Source organism: Schistocerca gregaria, chromosome 1, assembly GCF_023897955.1.
Source record: "Schistocerca gregaria isolate iqSchGreg1 chromosome 1, iqSchGreg1.2, whole genome shotgun sequence".
Lineage (NCBI taxonomy): Eukaryota > Metazoa > Arthropoda > Insecta > Orthoptera > Acrididae > Schistocerca > Schistocerca gregaria.
In genome coordinates this window covers 826,756,541-826,776,259 of record NC_064920.1, presented here as the reverse complement: position 1 = coordinate 826,776,259, position 19,719 = coordinate 826,756,541, and the positions used below count along the sequence as shown (strand labels likewise).

The window sequence follows — 19,719 nt, the reverse complement described above, 5'->3', positions numbered from 1 at the left end:
TATTCTTGTGTGTCAGGCAGTTAAAATGCAAGAGGAGAACACACCTAAGGAGAAGGGTGGAGGATGGAAGTGACTGCTATCAGCAAGGCTCAGCTTAGGTGATGTCAAAAGGAAGTAGTAACTTCTTCCTCGAATGATTTATTGATCTGATAGGTAGTTCACAACTTGGAACAGAGAAGTTGCTAACTATAGCTTTCACAAATTTCATGTTCATATAAATTAAATGGAGACATTCATACTTATTCAAGTTTTGACATACTCTGTTCCTGTGTTCTCTTTTCTTTCTTAAAACCTGAGACAACTTGCAACACTTAGAAAATGATGGTCTGGGCAGACTGCACACCGCGAAGTTTTTTTTCACAAGGGTGGTCATCATATGGAGTTCTGCCACAATTGCCAGAGATGGGTTCTGAAGGACAAAAATATGGTACACGATCAAAACTGAAACATCAGAAACACCTTGTGGGTAGCAGAACGTAAGGCTTAGCGCCACAGCTATATGCCACGATTCTTATGTTTTCTGGTAGGATGTGTCCTTCAAATGCCAATATGAAAGCTGCAGTGCCAACCCAATTTTCCTTTGAGACCTTCTATATATGCTGTACAAAATTCATGCTGTGATGTTCTATGTTTGCTCTGAGTTCTTTGTTCAGCTGGAGTGTTTTACACTTGAAAGATAATGCCTTTGGTTGTACATAGGATATTGGGTGGGGCAATAGTGATAGGGACATCTCCTAAAATGTTTCCGGTTTGGAGTGCTTAAGATAGGGATTTCAGTTTCTGCTTTACTCTACACAGACCCACTCCACCTTTTTTCCAGGGTAACTAGTTCATAAAATTATCTTTGACATACTTAACAAACAGTAATGTCATTGTTATGATGGAATGACAATCTGTCCTAGCACAACCTAAACAATGAGTAAATTTCATTTCTTGTTTTCTAATCATTCCCTTGTCCAAGTGACAGGAAGGAAAGGTTGTGGGCAGTATGCCTGCCATCTACCTGTCAAAGCTCTTCAAGGGTACCACCCAATAATGGCTATATCCTCCTGCTTGAGGCCATAGTACAGACTCAATATGCCCTACAAGAAAAGACATTTTGCACAGGGCAGTAACAGCTTGAGCATCAACCACCCAAATCCTGCAATGTCAGGTGGTAATGATGGAGAAGGTACCTGACACCTGATGATCCCAACTTGTCAGATTGGCTACCACGGTGGCTTGTTGGTTCAAAATGGTTCAAATGGCCCTGAGCACTATGGGACTTAACATCTATGGTCATCAGTCCCCTAGAACTTAGAACTACTTAAACCCAACTAACCTAAGGACATCACACAACACCCAGCCATCACGAGGCAGAGAAAACCCCTGACCCCGCCGGGAATCGAACCCGGGAACCCGGGTGTGGGAAGCGAGAACGCTACCGCACGACCACGAGATGCGGGCTGTGGCTTGTTGGCAACAGTAGATATCCAAATAGTGGAAATGCATAGGTGATTTTACTGTCATGTGGATGTGTCCCACTTAGGTCTTCTCCACCATATGGTACACACTACAGTCAAAATTTGGAAAAAAAAGGTGCAGAGTCAACCCCAAAAGCAGGGACTCCAATATTTTACCAAAAAGATAATCATGAGAAGAAAGCAAGGAAAACAACCTGAAGAAACAACTTAAAGAATAGACACAGTGGCATCAAGATGCAACACTAAGGTCAAGTGGGCACAACAGAGAGAGAGAGAGAGAGAGAGAGAGAGAGAGAGAGAGAGAGAGAGAGAGAGGGGGGGGGGGGGGGGGGGTAGGGGGGATGAAGATGGGGGAATTGCGGCATAGGAAAGAAAGAGAACAATTCTGTGGTGGCTTAAGGTCTCATGCACACTGCATATACCCATAAAGGAGACATAAGCTCCCAGGGAGGCATAACTTATCAGACTTACTTCCAGTCACAGTGGTATGGCAAACAAGTAAATAAATGTCTATCCGCCTCAGAATAGACACGAATAACATATATGATGCACATACAAAATTGTACCATGAAAGTGGCCTCACAAAGTTCAGTGATGTAATGGGTTTGATAAAATGTTGCTACATCAAAACTTCAAGCTAGATTACTGAAAACCAAAAACAAATTGTAATTTTTCCCTTCACATGGGACAGAGCACCAGATTCATTATACTCTCAACAGGATGCTACATTTAGAGTGGAGGACTTTGCTTTAATCTGTAAGAGGTTACCTCATACAGTTTTTTAGCATCCTGAAATAGCATTGACACTGTGTTATTTCAAATTGTGAAAATGAAACTATTTACCCAAAATTACTTCCAGGGTTACTTATCTTCAAAGAAATTTACTATTATGTGCAGTCGGCTTCCTCATAGTGTGAGAAGAAACAGGAAAATAAGAAGTGATGCAAAACATCTTTTGGTTGATTAATTTAACAAACTTTTTTACATCAAAAGTGCCTGCATTTGTGTGTCACTGACAGAGAATATGTAACTATCTGATATAACAAAATCTGATGAAATTCAAAAATAGAAACATGGTAATTACAGAAAAGGTGTTAGTATCTGAGGCTATGTTTAAGTGTACAGTGATTATGGCCTTTAAACCTTTCCTAAAATGTGTCCTAAAACCATAATAAAACTTCATATCTGGTAACGTTCTCTAAATGTTAAGAACTAAATTTGATGTCATGACTATATTTTACAATTGCTACAGGAACATTAATTGTGATAAAAAGTCTTTTAAGAAAGAATCTGCTGTCAAATCATCCATTTGGTTAGTATGTGTTACAATTTTGTACATACTACACAGTTATTCAAAAAGTTAACTTTCTATGTGTACATTGTCCTTAGGCCACGTTTTCATGTAAGCCACAAAATCCTTCCCTGTTCCAGATCTGCTGTGTCACTTTAATACGTTGTTACAATAAAACTGTGGTAGTGACAAATTATTAAACACTCAACTCAAGCAACTTCTTCACTGACTTAAATATTAACGGGGAATTCAAGTAAACAAAACGGAACTGTTAGATTTAATAAAAATTTCAGTGAGGTGCTGGAAGACTACAAATTCTGAGTTAATGCTTTCAAAACAAACAAGAGAATTTAATATTACTCAAAGTTCACTCATAGACAAGTAATTTCCTTCCAGGCTTAGCATAAAACTTCAAAAAATGCACTGTAATAAAACCATACATTATAAAATAGTCTATTGGAAAATATTTCTATTATGAGACCAATTATTTCCAAATTCATACATCCATGTCTAATCTACATCACAGAGGAGTACCAACCAGTGTAGAGTATTATGCCATCACCAGAACATGAGATGATACTTGTGTCACCACTGCTTGGTAGGAACTTAGCACTGAATATGTTGGCACGATGACTAGTTTTCAGATCAGTAAGAACCTGGAAAATGCACTACAAAGTTTTAAATTGTAAAGTTATACAACAAAAATAACATTAGGGCACACACACACACACACACACACACACACACACACACACACACACAGTATGGTACAGGGGGAACATGTAAGACAACTGGCAATAAGAAATGAATTTTATAACTGGTGTGTCACCAGTGAACTTAGATTTTTACATTATACATACTTTTACAGTCACTAAAGAAAGCTGTTATGGGCAAACTTATTCCCAGACATAGTAAACCAAACCACTATCAAGCAATACCTTATCTGAGGTAGACACAGAAACAGGACTTTCATACCTTCACCTACATCTACATCTATATCTATACTCTGCGAACCATACGATGCCCATGTGAGCGATACATAGAGGGTTGTAGTATATCCCTGGAGTAATCATTTAAACCCATTTTAAGAACTTGGTTAATAGACTTTCTTAGGAGTGTTTACATCTGTCTTCAAGAGTCTGCCAGTTCGGTTCCTTCAGTATCTCTGTGACACTTTCCCATGGACTGATCAAACCTCTGACCATTCAGGCTGCCCTTCACTGTACATATTCAATATCCTCTAGTAGGCCCATATGGTGCACATTTGAGCAATGTTCTAGAATCTGTTACATGAGTGATTTGTAAGAAATCTCTTTCGTAGAATGCACTTCTCCAGTATTCTACAAATAAACCAATACCACCTGCTATGTGATCATTCCATTTCATATCCCTGCAAAGTGTCATACCCAAGTATTTGCATGAATTGGCTGATTTCAACAGTGACTCATTGATACTAAAATCATAGGATACTATGTTTTGTTCATTTTGTGAAATGTGAAATTTAACATTTCTGAACATTTAGAGCAAGTTACCAATCTCTGCATGATATTGAAATCTTATCACAATCTGACCGAATATTTATGCAGTTTTCTCAGATAGTACTTCCCTATAGACAAGTGATTTATCTGTAAAAAGCCTGATTGTGTGCAAGGTCATCAATACACAACATGAACAGCAAGGACCCCAACACAATTGCCTGGGGGCACACCCGAAGTTATTTCTGCATCTGACGATGACTCTCCATCCAAGATAACATGCTGGGTCCTCCCTACCAAAAAGTCCACAATTCAGATGCAAATTTCTCTTGATAGACTATATGATCACACTTTTGACAATAACTGTAGGCACAGTGCAGAGTCAATTTTTTTTTGGAAGTCAAGAAATACTATATCTATGGGTTGCCTTGACCCAAAGCTTTCAGTATGTCACATGAGAGAAGTGCGAATTGGGTTTCACATGACTGATGTTTTCGAAACTCATGCTGGTTGGCGCTGAGGAGCTTTTCTGTTCAAGATACCTCATTATTTTTTAGCTCAGAATATGTGCTAAAATTCTACAATAAATTGATGTCAAGGATACTGGATGGTAGCGTTGTGGATCATTTCTACTAGCCTTCCTGTAGACAGATGTGACCTGTGCCTTTTTCCAAGAAATGGGTATGATCTTTTGTTCAAGGGATCTAAACTAGATTACAGTTAGAAGAGTGACTAACTCAGCCACAAACTCAGCGAAGAATCTCACAGGGATTCCATTGGGGCCTGGAGCTTTTTAACAATTTCAGCTGTTTCTCAATGCCATGGACACTAATACTTATTTCATTCACCTTTTCAGTGGTATGAGGACAATTCTCATATATGAGCATTTTAAGAGTGCTATGTGAACTGCTGATAGCAGTATGGTCTAAATAAGCCTAGATAGTGTTTTTGGGGTGGGGAGTGGAAGTGGTGGCAGCAAGCATCATCTGGTGTGATCGTTGTTCTGCCACAAATATGATGTGTGGTGGAGCTGCAAAGATCACCACTTTGCACACCATGCAAAATCTGTCCTGTGGAACGGGCATTAGGAGTCAAACTGAATGCCTATAATGACTGCAAGTCAGGGTCTGTTTCCTTATTTGGTTTGGCACATTTTCCTTTGAACAATGAACATCTGAAAAATACATCACTTAATCCGCTGCATCTTTCTTATAATTCTTCAAGATTTTACAAAATTTAGTAGTAAAGGAGACCACACACAGAATAGCGGAAGCAATGAGACACAGTCATGCATATATGTTGTGTGTGTGTGTGTGTGTGTGTGTGTGTGTGTGTGTGTGTGTGAGTGTGTGTGTGTGTGTGTCTCATTACTTCTACTATTCGGTGAGTGGTCTCTTTCACTTCTAAATTATTTACCTTCTGCCAGAAATTTCCTTACCATATTTCTCAAGATCTGATTTATGAGATTGAAATTCCTATAAATGAAAGACTGTTAAAGCTAATGATGGCAAAAATTCAGACATCTTAAAACATTTTTCATCTTTGCATGGATATTCTTGAGCATCTTCACATGCTGTTCACTGCTGAATGGGATTCAGCTGCTAACACAGGATTCCATAATGAATTGAGCTGATATCCCCGTTGGTGAGATTTTCATGGAACCTAATTTCTATCAACCCCACATCAGCAACTATATGCTTAAAGTATGACCAGCGTATGAGTTGGATTAACAGTGTCCACAAAGAGATTCAAACAAAGCCTCCAGTCTCGGTTCACTTCCACTCCACAGTGCCTGTCCAGCAACCCTCCCGCCCACCAATCGCACAAGCCTCAGCTCATGTATCCATGGGGAGGTTGAGCTTGCCTATATCATGTAAATACCAGGACACCTGCAATATCTCACTACTTTGCCACAAGATGATGAGTATGATAACCCATCAAAGTATTTTAAAACTGACCCACAGCTAGAAACTGGCAGCCTTTCATCATTTGTTAGTGTTATTTTCAGACTACATCCATCTGCTTAGTCATGAAAGGCAGTATCTTGAAACTCTAAACAAACACTTGTGACATCAGAAGATGCTGGTTAATCAAAGAATACTTTGGCCAAGATAGCAATGGACAATGTTCTCATAATGATTTTTCACCTTTGTAAATTTTCTGAGCGTTTTTAGATTAGGGAGATGCTCATCAAGCAAAAAACACTTTGGTGAGGACAATTGTGGAGAATGTTCTCAGATTGGCTTTTCAGCACTATGAGTTTTCTGGGCACTTTTAGGTTATGTCTCCCCAGTTTATACCATGTTTTTACGTGCTTGCCTCCCACGCAGCGGGCCTGGGTTTGATTACCGGCCGCATTGAAGATTTTCTAAGCTCGTGGACTGGGTGTTGTGTTGTGCTCATCATCATTTCATCCTCATCACTGGCAAGCGAGTCGCCCAATTTGGCGTCAACTGAAATAAGACTCGCACTCAGCGGCCGAACTTCCCTGGATGGGGCATCTCGCCCAGCAATGCCATACCATCATTTCACTTCATTAAAACACAGGTAGTAAAGGAACCAACTGTTTGTCTGTGCTCAAGTAACTGAATTTTACAACTATGGAACCTTATCATCTGGCTACAAAATTGAAATTGGTAAGATTTCTACTGCTAACACCTGGAGAAAGTACGAGCTCTGGGGTAATTTCGTTATTACTACTACCATTCATACTGTTATTAGCAGATTAAAATTAATTTAAAATCATGTTTACTGATTTAGTACTGCAGATCTACACTAAAACTTCATCTGCACCTACATCTCTTCTCTGAAAACCACCATGAGGTGCATGGCAGAGTCTACGTCCCATTGTACCAGTTACTTGGGTTTCTTCCTGTTCCGTTCACTTATGGAGCACTGGTAGAATGACTGTCTGAATGCCTCTGTGTGTGTGTGTAGCAATAATTCTAATCTTATCCTCACGATCCCTATGTGAGCGGTACATAGGGAGTTGCTGTATATCCCTAGAGTAATCATTTAAAGCCAATTGTTGAAACTTTGTTAATAGACTTTCTTGGGAGAGTTTACATCTGTCTTCAAGAAACTGCCAGTTCAGTTCCTTCTGCATCTCTCTGACACACTATCATGTACTGAACAAATCTGTGACCATTCATACTGTCCTTCTCTGTATGTGTTAACAAACCTGTGACCATTTGTGCTGTCCTCTGCATACGTTCAATATCCCCTGTTAGTCCTGTCTGGTACAGGTCCAACACACTTGAGAAATGTTCTAGAATCTGTTACATGAGTGATTTGTAGGCAATTTCCTTTGTAGACTGATTGCACTTCCCAAGTATTCTACCAATAAATCGAAGCCTACCACCTGCTTTACACATGACTGAACATATGAGATCATTCCATTTCATATTCCTACAAAGTGTCACACCCAGGTATTTGAACGAGTTGGTCAATTCCAAAGTGACTCATTGATATTGTAGTCATAGGATACTCCTTTTTTTCCCCTCTTTTCTTTTAGTGAAGCGCAAAATTTTACATTTCTGAACATTTAGAGCAAGTTGCCAATCTCTGCACCGTGTAGAAATCTTACGAGATCTGACTGAATATTTGTTCAGCTTCACTCAGATAGTACTTCATTACAGATAATTGCATCATCTGCAAAAATCCTGATTATCTGAAAGGTCATTAATACACAAAACGAACAAAAAGGCCCAACACACTTCCCTGGGGCACACACGAAGTTACTTCTACATCTGACAATGATGCTACATCCATGCTGTGTTCTCCCTACCAAGAAGTCCTCAATCCAGTCACAAATTACACTTGATACCCCATATGATCGTACTTTTGATAATAAGCATAGGTGCAGTGCTGAGTCAAATGCTTTTGAGAAATCAAGGAACACTGTATCTACCTGTTTGTCAGTATCTAAAGCTTTCAGTGTCATTGTGAGGAAATGGCGAGTTGAGTTTCACATGATCTGTGTTTTCAAAATCCATGATGGTTGGCACTAAGGAGGTCATTGTGTTCAAGATACCTCATTATGTTTGAGCTCAGAATATTTCTAAGATTCTACAACAAATTGATGTCAAGGATAGTTGACAATAGTTTTGTGGATCACTTCTTCTACCCTATTTGTAGACGGGTGTGACCTGTGTTTTTTCCACGAACTGGACACTGTTTTTTGTTCAATGGACCTACGAAAGATTATGGTTAGAAGAGGGGCTAACTCAGGCGAAAATTTAGTACAGAATCTGACAGGGATTTCATCAGAGGGACAGGGAAGGGGGGGTGGGGGGGGCTGGAGCTTTGTTCAATTTTAACGATTTCAGCTGCTTCTCGACACAATTGGCACTATTACTTATTTCATGCATCTTTTCAGTGGTACAGCAATTAAATTGGGACAGTTCTCCTGGGTTTTCCTTTGAAAACATTGGAAAATGGAGTTAAGTATTTCAGCTTTTGCTTTGCTACCCTCAATTTCTCATTCCCTGGGCACCAGACACTAACTTTGGTGCCCCTAACAGCCTTCAAATACAACCAGAATTTCTTTGGGTTCTGCGGAAGATCACTTGCCAATATACTAATACGATAGTCACTTAAGGCACAATGCATTGCTCTCTTGACAGTCAGGCATGTTTCATTCATCATCTATAGGGCCCTACGTTTTGTTTTACTCCTATTTTGCAGTAGTCTCTATTTCTTCTTTACAGTGACTGTATACTATGGTGGTTCATTCCCATTATGAACTGCTCTACCGGGTACATATCTATCCAGTGAATTTTAACTCTGTACGAACAGGCCTCAGAGGGCCCAACATTACTGACTGTTTGCAGCTGACAGGCATGATTGGATTCAGATGTGGAGGGGCATGTAGTCAGTACATCACTCTCCTGGCCATTGTCAGTTTTGGTGATTGTTTACTATGAACACTTGAAAGTGACAGACAGACTTGTAGAAATAGTACATGGGTTACTGATGTGTCAGATACAGTAAACAGGTTCCATGCAGGTGTTTACAATATTTTCTCAGGGAACATTTAGAGAGTTTTCATCAACCCGAAAATATATTAACATGATGGTGCTCCATCGTTCAATAATAGGAGTATGTGGAGTACACTATAGCCTTCAGTATTAACCTGTGTTACGAGAGAGATCTGAAGACTCTGATCTAACAACCAATATTTGTTGATCAACAAGTTTGACATTACACCGCAACTTCTCAATATGAGAGAGATTGACCCTCTGGTACAGTTACAATGGAGCACTAATAAATTGCACTCAGATGAGTCTTCTTAACGATTATCAAGAATTTACTAAGAATGTAATATGACTAACTGTATACATAAAAACTAGTAAACTTTACAGTTTCGAACATATTACCTTATAATTGTAACCATGTGTTACAACAAGATGTTGATCATCTGAGCCTGAAAGGATGTATTCCCCTGTCTCATTCCAACAAATTGAATTCACACAGCCATTATGCACAGGCAGGCTCTTCAGTAAGCGAAGTCTCTGTATTAAATCGAGGCTTCCTGACAGACAAAGAACATCCATGGTATTACAATAACAGTACTCTTCTCTGAACCTCCCCTATGTACACAAATGCCACAAAACTGAAAATGAAATATTTCACAAGAAGAAGAAAACAAAAAAAAATTACAGTTCCAAGTCGGAAGCAATGTAGAGTTAATTTATAGTACAACTACAAATAAATGTTGCACACAGATAAGTGTTCAGTTGTCATTTATGAAAAACTTGTTAAACAATTTCATATTACGGCAATTGTCTATTTACACCATTGGTAAGTTTCCACAAGTTTTTGTTTCTAACAATACTTTCCTTTAAGCTGAAACGCTGTAATTGTTGGTTTGAAATGTTAAGCTACCAATAGGAGATAAAGAGCAGCTTTGTTATAATTTACTTGACAATTTTATTGGCTTAAACACACATTGCATCAACAGCAAGCCTATAGTGGTTATTTGTTGTTGACACAATATACTATTCAATTTTCTATTATTAACTTGATTACTTTCCACATCCCTGCAAATTCTCCTTATTGATGGGACCTGCAAAGCATGATGAACGAATGAAAACTGTGAGCCAGGAATATCACCGCACTGAATGATTCTGCGCATTAGTTTTGTATACCAGGATTTAAATCAATAGATAACGTCTTTTCTAGCTGCATAGTCATCAGAATAAATGTAAATATCACAACTGTGAGCATGTTAATCCATAGTAAACTTTCTTTCGTTTACTGGCTTTCAATTTGCTTTCAGGGTGTCAAGAAATTTTATTGCTTCATATAGGTACTTGATAGTATATTTTTTTTCCGATCAATACAACATATTCCATTGCTGTCCCCATGATAGCTAATCGTTTGCTAACATCAAACATTTCGTGGGTCCTTTGAAACTCACTATTTACGTTAGCAACTGTCGATACTTCCTGTCAGCAGCGTAGAGAGGGCGGGGGGGGGGGGGGGGGGGTGGCTCCCTATTAATTGGATAGCTCTTTTTTGTTTAGTAAACAGCACTGTCTGCAACTAAAGTGAGTCACGATCTTACAGTGGTGTTCCCGTTGCTATCCCTATATTCGTAGTCATTTTACTAGGCTCAAAATCCATTTACTATAAGGAAATGAAGACAGACCACTGCATTTACATCTAGTACTGTTGTTTCATTTTCTTCAAATAGGTAGCGATGTAAAAATAGATCAACAATCAATCCATGATGACATTCCTCTTACTAGACACCAACCTTTGCTGCTGTTGTATAACTTTATTCTTGTTTTATCGTCGTATGGCTGATGAAAAACATCTCGAAACACGCTTTTCCTACCTTTCATTATTATGCTACTTTCGTTTTCTTTAAACACTTCCAGTTGTCTAAAACTGCAGTGTCAAGTTCTGAGCAACAAACATGTAGAATACCGTAAACAATTTCCTTTGCGAATTATCTTTGTTTGGAACAAACAGTTTTTACTCTCAGATTTTAGCTGGCACGCTCCCTCCCAACACATCACGACACCATTACGCTAAAAATAAATTCGCTCTGTGAGTCGCAGCGTTCAACACACGATCAGCTGTTTCTTGACACCAAATTTTCCAGGCGTCATTTGTTTTACTGCAGCCAAATATTTGTAGATAGCAACAATATCTTTATCAAGGAAAACAACCAACGCGTTCAACATAGCCCACTTGTTAAATAAACAACAGTTGTTGAGTTTTGCATGGATGTATTATAAGTAATCAACACATCTTTCCGGCGCCGATTAAGAGATTCATCTTCAGTCCGTGAGAACTTTGGCTGTTTGACCATAGGGAAGGGTTGCCTGTTTTTGTGCCAATGTTTAATATTGTTTACTGTGCAGTTTGAAATAATTCTTCGATGACGTAAAGTCGTTTACATTTCTGTTATGCATGTAAACGGAAATAAAGTGCTACAGAGTATATAGAATTCTTCAGCACCTGCGTTTCATAGAATAGTGAGAAAGGATTTTAGTCGCGTGCAGACTTCGGCACAGTTTTTTAAATTACAGTACGCATCGATTACGGCCTACCAATTTAAACTAAGGCACTGGGAAATTGTTTTTTTTCACCAGTTTGCGAGTTTCTTATGCAAGGTTCAGAATTTCTGTGCTGTAGTCTGTTGATACTGAACTCTCAGGCAGTTCAAAAGATTAATCTAGCCGTGCTTATTCAAAGGAAGACCGAGGTCATAGTTCATCCTTAATCGTTTACGGGGAAATATCATCATGTCGATAGTATTATTAAATTTACCTAATGTATCAACACCTTGGACCAGCTTATTAAATGCCAATGACCACAACTTCTTGTAACTCATATTCATTCATGCATCCACTGTGTTGTGTAGATTCCATTAAGAATGAGAACTTTACTGCTGAGGAGCATTGCCATCAAAAGCGAAGCAGAACACAGAAAGTTAGTTAATATGTTAACTGTACTGCTTAATACTATTCTTCCTTAACCTTGCAAAAAGTTACCCAAAAAATTGAAGAAAAGCTGATACTCTGAAAAAATTGCATTTTCCTCATCTTTATTCAACAGCTGCTGTTTAGCATCTTTTTGTAGCTTAATATTTACTTAAATATGTAGGGTGAAGTGGGGTATGTGTAACCACGTTTTGGCATAATTCAACTTTGGCACCAAAGTGCCAACTTGTTACTGAAGATATGATTTTGAAATTTCTCATGCTTAAAGTTTGACTTATTGACTTTTAAACAATCTACATTTTGTTTCTGAAAAAAGAAATTATATGGTCAATTAATTGGTTTCAAAATTTTGTGTTGTGAGGTTACATTTGCCCCATGGTTCAGGGCAAGTGTAACCCCGCATTGTTGTACCCATACTGAGCATTGTAAAAAGAGACTTGGGATAATTGGCCTGATTACCCAATTTTTACTGAATTTGAGGATTTTTAAATTATTAATATATCTTAAATTTTACTCAAGATATGAATTTTTTTGCACAAACCTCTTTGTATATTATGAAATACACAGAAAATGGTAGCTAAACTAAAAAATAAGTATTAGCCTAAACCATAAAACACTGAAACAGACTGCTTCATAGATGATTTATTTTTGTTTTAGGACAGTAATTGATTAGTTTAAATTCTACAAAAGTAATATTTCTTCTTTATTAGGCAATTTAACAAAAATAATAAAATATCTAGTATCAAGAGAGAAGAAAAATTCACTTTATAAGTTCACTTTCTATTATTTTTCATGGTAATTGAACTAAAGTTGTTAGCAATTTGTGTTTAACGCTAAACTGCCCTAATTCAACTTACTATATTCACACTTAGGCCCTAACTATTATTTAGTCACTGTATGTTGTATGAATCAAATGGAACACCAAATGTCAGGTCTCCTCTGCGACTCAAAGTAGGCTCAGGCAGCACTGAAATGACATCAGAGGATGGAACTTCTGTCTCATCTCTTCTATCAGGCCAGCAGAATGTGGTGTCATGCTTTGTCTTTATTTTTGCATCTGAGGGAAATCACTTCTGGATCTCCTAAATCACTAATTTTGGTAACTTGGCCAATAAAATGAATTTTTTTACATTTTGTTGCAAAAGCTACCAGAACATAGTTTCCAACTGTAATTTTATCTTTGGCTCCAAAAAAGTTTGCCTCTTTTTCTTCTTCACAGTTTATCATTTCTTTCCTGAGATTGTCCAGTGTTATTTTGGTCCCATTTTCTTCATCACTACGTATCAGAGATAGGCCTCCTTCAGTTTCACTTTCTTCAGTTGTTGATTCAACTTCCAGTCTTTTTTTCTTGTTACCCACATGAGCAATCAGGGATTTTTTTCCACAACATTCCGAGATGCCATTTCAAATAAAGTAACAGCACGTTGTTTGGAAGATTTACATTTCATTACCAAGCCCTTTTTTCTGTCGATAATGCTTTTTCATTTTGCTTTCTCCTTATTATTCTTGTTTCCTTTAAAATCTTTTTCTTTATAGATGACATCTTGAAAAGTGATAACTTCAGCTCCTGGTGCAATCCTTTTCTTCTTTGTTTTACCAGTGGGACTACACTGTTGGACTGTATCATATTTTATAAAAGTAAACGTGGTTTAAAAATATAGTAGACTTAAATAAAAAAACTCAGTAGGCCTACAAATCCAGCATATCAGGTATTCTGGTGTCCAAATGTACAGGAAGGCCAGTTTGTTGCTCTAGTGTGATAGCAAAAACAAGGTTATTGCTTAAATAAATAAATCTGTTCCGGTAAGTTTGTTTGAGGCAAGTGTAACCAGGGGGGTTACACTTGCCCCAGCCTGTTCCCTCAAGGGAAAAAGTTGGGGTAAGTGTCACCATGCCTGGCATATCAAGAGCTTTATCAGTAGAGTAAAATGAATCTCATATTTGAAATTGTCATGCAAAAGTTAGTTTGTAACCAAAAACTGTGCAGTTATCCTTAAAACTGCAAAAATGACAGACCACCAAATTCTGAGCATGTCACTCATTCACAGAGTGAAAATGTAGACGTCAATTCAAGCCCAAAAATTAATTACCAATTTATCTCAGATTTGACAACTTATGGTGAAATATAACAAAGAAAGGAGTAAATTAATGTGTGTGATAGGTCTGAGGTAAAAATACAGCATCTTTAAGGCACCATAAGCCGCGGTTACACTAACCCCATGGTTACACTTACCCCACTTCACCCTAAGTAATTTTCACAGAAAATAGTTTCCTATATCTGTAAATGCTGACTGCTGTTACGAATACACTACTATCTGTCTTGCCACCGTACAGTGAACACTCCTGCTTACAAAGCAGGTAATGGAAAGCTTCAGTATAGATAATCATTCAAACTGTAGAGAGCCTGATGTGATATGTATTTATTTATTTTAATTGGGATTCTTAATTTTTTTTTCATTGTGTTAGATGGAAGCTTATGAAATACCTTAGCACCAGAGCACTTATGGCACCAGCACAGCAAGTCATTTTTGTGTGTTTGAAAGGGCAAAATATGAACAATTGCATATCTCTGAGAGCCAGTTTTGGACCAGTTCAGAAATCATCTTATCAGCAGAATCTCTACTTTTTAGTGAGCTGGTGAATTTTGTAATCTCTTAAGGGCTTATACTTTTCAAACAAATGTCAATAGTGTTTGCTGAAGTAAATGAGCATGATATGACAAGGTAAGTAGCACATGAGATGTTAACCACAAGTTAATCCTCAAGGCCTGTAATGGAATGAACTGGGTTTCACATAATCATTGTTTGTAGAATCCATTTTGGTACCAACAGAGGAGATTTTCAGTCTTCAAAGGGTCATAATACACAAGCATGAATCATATCAAAATCCTACAACAGACTGGCATCAATGATACAGGCCTATAGTTGAGTTGTTCTGTTAGATAACTCTTCTTGAAAAGGAATGATGTTCACATTTTTCCAATCACTTTTTATGCCTAATTCTTCTAGTGACCTGCGATATATTTCTGTTTGAGAAGGAGCAAATTGATTTTCATGCTTTATGGAAATTTGTTTAGATATGTCATTAGGTCCGGTAATTCAGGCTTCTCTCTTTCATCTTCCATTTCAGTACCAGTGTGGTCACTGTGTGATGGACAAGTGGCTGTGATTTGTTTACCGATTTAACATAATACCAAATCATCTTACAGTTTACTATCAGATCGGTAAATAGAATTTTACTTTTGGGTTCAGGAATGCTTCATGCATAGCTCTTTTTTTTATTTTATTTGGTTTTTGATTGCCTGCAAGGCTCTGGCTGTATTTAAATTTGCTGCAAAGCTCTCTCAGATTTATGAGCAGCTTTCTAACACAGCCAAAAAGTTGTAAGTTCATCTAAGACCTTACCGTCATGAGTTTGTTCTCTTATTAACTGCTCAGGGTAATTTTCAGATAAGACATTTATAATATCAAATAAATTCCTGCTCCAATCACTTGGCTTTTCCAGTCCAAAAGTGGTAAGCTGAAAGATTAAAAAAAGAACTGCGTGTTTCGTTGGGGGTTTGTGTAGTAAGCACGAGAGTAACATGGAGGTGTTCATGCAGCACCAGTGGTGGTTGCCACAAAAGACACTTTTATATCATGATGTAGTTTACAGCTGAAATAATGAGAGTGTATGCTCATAGAAGAATCAGTCAATATTTTGCTTGGTCCTAGGAAAAGACCTTGAAGATTAAATTTGTTAGATTCACAATTACATGGAGACTTACCAACAGTCATCCATTCTGTCACTGTTTTTTAACTGGAACCAGAAAGTTGGAAATGACTGTGGTACACAAGCAATGAACAACCCTCCCACACATATTGTAACTTGGCTGGTCGGGTATTGGTGTAGAAGTAGTATAGACTTTATTTTATGTGATAAATTTGTATATGCTGTGCTAGAGCCCATTACAGGTCATTACACAAATTGAAACTTACAGCAGAGAATACCATGTATTTCCCACAATGACAACAGCAAATGTTGCTACTCGTCACTACATCAGCGACCTTGAGACACCTGAACCCTGTCGTAACTAGACAGCATGTGCATTTGTTAGCTATTCTCAATTGTATGTACCCGTTAATATTCAACAACTCAAACATTGCAGATGTTCAGACAGAATAAACAACTAATTCTTCATATATACTTATTCAGTCTACTGCAATGTCCATGGTGAGGTTACTTCATACTAGTATTAGCCATTTGCTCCAGTATTCCATATCCTTGATGAGTTTCACAATGTTCGAACTATGAATACACTTCTGCAACATGTAGCATACTTGAACACCTGTTTATAATTCCTTCACATCTTATTTCCAGTTACTTAGGACTGTTCATACCTCAAGAGGTTCTCAAAAAATATAAGCCAGTGAGGTTAATTTTATTGGGTAATGTATCAAGTAAAAAAAAAAATTCTATAAGGGTGTTTAGTTCCTTATTCGTTTCTTAGTCCGCCCCCCCCCCCCCCCCCCCCTCCCAGTACAATAAGTTCGTATTTAAGGGTCATCTGTTTACAGCTAGAATCAACCATGCATAAATCTATGGCTACCATTGCCATTGCCAGTGCAGCACTCAAATCTCTTACTCCAAAACTAAAGTAATTAACTTCAGTTAGCTTGTAAAAGTCAAGCTTAGATTTCTGGGTTTACGTGATTGTCTTCTGTATTTCACAAGTATACTAAAAATGTTGAGTGTGTGTTGAGGGGGTGGGGGTGATAATATGATGATTCTTCAGTCACCCAAACCCATCAATCGGTGAAGATGTGATTCCATATATAGTGAGTTTTCAATCAGTAATTAATATTTGTTCAAACTACTGTGGCATAACCAACCAGAGTTTCACTTTCCTTGTCACTACTAAAGTGTGAGGCAAGGCTGAGCAGAAGAGTGCTTATATATCAGATTCTGATGTTTCAGCAGTTCTGTGTGAGCTATATGGAGGTACCGGCCAGGTACACAGCAACTTAGCAAAGTCAAGTCTGTCCAGTGCCAAGTTTTCTTCACTACAACAAAGAATGTTGAGATGCCAGTTAGTGGCCAAGGCCCTCACAGCAGTAGCTGGTGCTGGCCATTGTGCATACAATAGTCATTGATTTATAAATGAAAGTTATAGTTTTGCAAATAGTTACATATATAATGGATTATGCTTATCCATTACAGATATTTTAGAACCATGACTGTATACTGCATGTAAATAAATTATACAAAACTGCAACCAGTCACTTTCTTGAATAATTATGTTTTATTCCATGGACCGGTTTTCAAACCTTTTCAGGTTCTTCTTCAGAGTTTCAGGAAGTTACATCATTATTGCTAGCATAATTCTGGGTGCTGGCTTGCGACGGTATAGGTGGCTTTTTTCGGTTAGTGTTTATCTGTGTGCCTCCATTTTGATGTTCAGTTGTTATATCACTACACACACTTCCACACAAACTATATTAATTTACACTCTGACAGTGAGACATTTCCAGCATCCAGCATGCATTTTTACAGTTGTAAATGGATTCCTTACTAAGAACTTCTTAATTGCTCACTCAGTCGTGTCAGATCCTGTTCTCCACCAGATGCAGCAGTATATCCAGAGGGAGTTGCTGGAATTGCTTCTGGCTCGTATATCGGATACCATCCATAATTATTTTGTGCTGCTCCATAGACTGACTCTCGGGAGGAACGTCCTCCGTCTCTTGCACCAAGGTCACCAGAGGGCTTCAAGGATGAAGATGCTGGCTTGCCAACACATCTAATGGCCACTGGTTGATCAAAAGATTGAACATTTAATTGCTGCTTGTCTCATGTGCAGATCACCATGCTGTATCACAGCAATGTTAGTCACTGTGTCCAGATCCATCACAGCCATACAAACCTTCCACCTAGATTCCACAGTCCTTTCTGGATGCATATTGGTTGAATGTAACAGATGCCTATTGCCAGTTTTCACACATTGTAAACTGCCATTTCATGACAATGGAATTGATGATGCAGGCCCACACCCCTATCTTCTCCCTACATTGCTTCCCCAGGCCCTGGTGATGGACAATGGGCCCCAGTTCATCTCACAGACTGTTCAAGATTTTTGTCTGGAACATCTTACCCACCACATCAGAATGGCCCTCTTCCACCTTCAGCTGTATGAAAGGTAGAAACCTTTATAAGGACTTTCAAACCCCAAAGGAAGAAATACATCTGAGATGGCCTGGTGCACTGGTGTTGTTTCAGTTCTTACAGGTCCAAGCTGATTGGCCAGAATAACCTGGTTGAACTTCTGCACTTGTGCCAGTCACGCATGATGATGCACCCCATGTTGCCTACCTCACTCCTGCCTAGGTCACTTCCATCACCACACTTCATGCTGGGGACCCACATCCTGGCTCATGCTTTTCATCATGGTAAATGCTGAATTCTGCTGGTCATCGATGGCTAGTAGGTTTGGCAAGTCTTCGTGCTGCGTCTGGAGGACAGACTGGTGGCCAACTACATCCATGGATGGGGGACCACCTCCATCTCTGCTGTCCCCAGACTCACCTCCTGAGCCTTCCTCCCTCCTGGAGTCATGGTTTTGTCTTCTCCTCCATCCCATAGGGCGCCTTCTCTTTTTTGGCCCCACCTCCTGCATTGAGCTCACCTTGCCCACCACAACTCCTCTTTTGTTTTTTCCACTTAATGTTTAACACTTTGGTTAATTATAGACTTTTAATGACTGGCTTCTCTGAAGTCCTTTCCATCACACTCTGCAGAGTCCAACCCTCATCACATGTACACTGAGAGCATGACACATTAGTGTGTCACATTTCTTTATCAATTTGTAAAGTTCTTGACAAATCACACCGTGAAATACTTGAAATAGCATACATGTTCATTGTCACTAAAGTTAACAACTAGAGCACATTTATAAAAGAAAATGAACTTACTTAACAGTCGGTGCTCAGGTACTGGCCTGTCTGTAATTATTGGACAACAATAAAAGTTGTTCTAGTTATGAACATGAGTTGTGTTTGTTTTCTGTGTCATAAATTGGTATTCAAGATTTATATCTTCCACAAGTACCGAATTCTTTTTAGGTACACATAATACTTATGATTTGCATTGAAGTATGCAACATTTTGTGACAACAAAGTAACACTGAACAAGTTAGTAAAAAGAAGACCGATGAGTACATATATGGTACAAAAATGGACAGGTTGTTTCAAAGTGACTACACAGGGTTTCAGGCTTTGTAAAAAATATAAAATTAAATTTACAATTATAAATAATATATAATATGAAAGAACAACTCAAACAGTTTTCCTTACAACTATTGTAGGTGAGTACTATTTGTCAAACATCAAGTCGAAAGGTGAGTTCTTCCCAAACCTTTATCAGTGTGTTTGGAGTAATTGTTGCAACAATGCTGTTTCCAAAGCAGGGTAGATCAGCTAGTAGTGGAGGCATACACACACGATCCTTTATGAACTCTCAAAGGTAAAATTTACACGGCATCAGATTGTGTGTGAACATTG

At 38.3% G+C, this 19,719-nt stretch overlaps 1 protein-coding gene across 4 annotated transcripts in view; it reads right to left on the bottom strand.

Moving 5' to 3' along the window:
- LOC126271809 (DDB1- and CUL4-associated factor 6-like) overlaps window positions 1-12,029 on the bottom strand; it is a 191,834-nt gene extending 179,805 nt beyond the window's left edge. For 2 of the 4 annotated variants that reach the window (XR_007549149.1, XR_007549150.1), the window contains exons 1-3: window positions 10,990-12,029; window positions 9,608-9,762; window positions 3,293-3,410 (exon numbers count right to left, since the gene is read on the bottom strand). Coding sequence is in view for 2 of the 4 variants with exons in the window: in XM_049974180.1 (XP_049830137.1) it covers window positions 3,293-3,410; window positions 9,608-9,762; window positions 10,990-11,077 (361 nt within the window). In the remaining 2 variants the exon portion in view is untranslated. The remainder of the gene's footprint in view (window positions 1-3,292; window positions 3,411-9,607; window positions 9,763-10,989) is intronic. The other 2 variants (XM_049974180.1, XM_049974181.1) reach the window with 1 other exon arrangement.
- Between the last annotated feature and the right edge of the window lie 7,690 nt (window positions 12,030-19,719).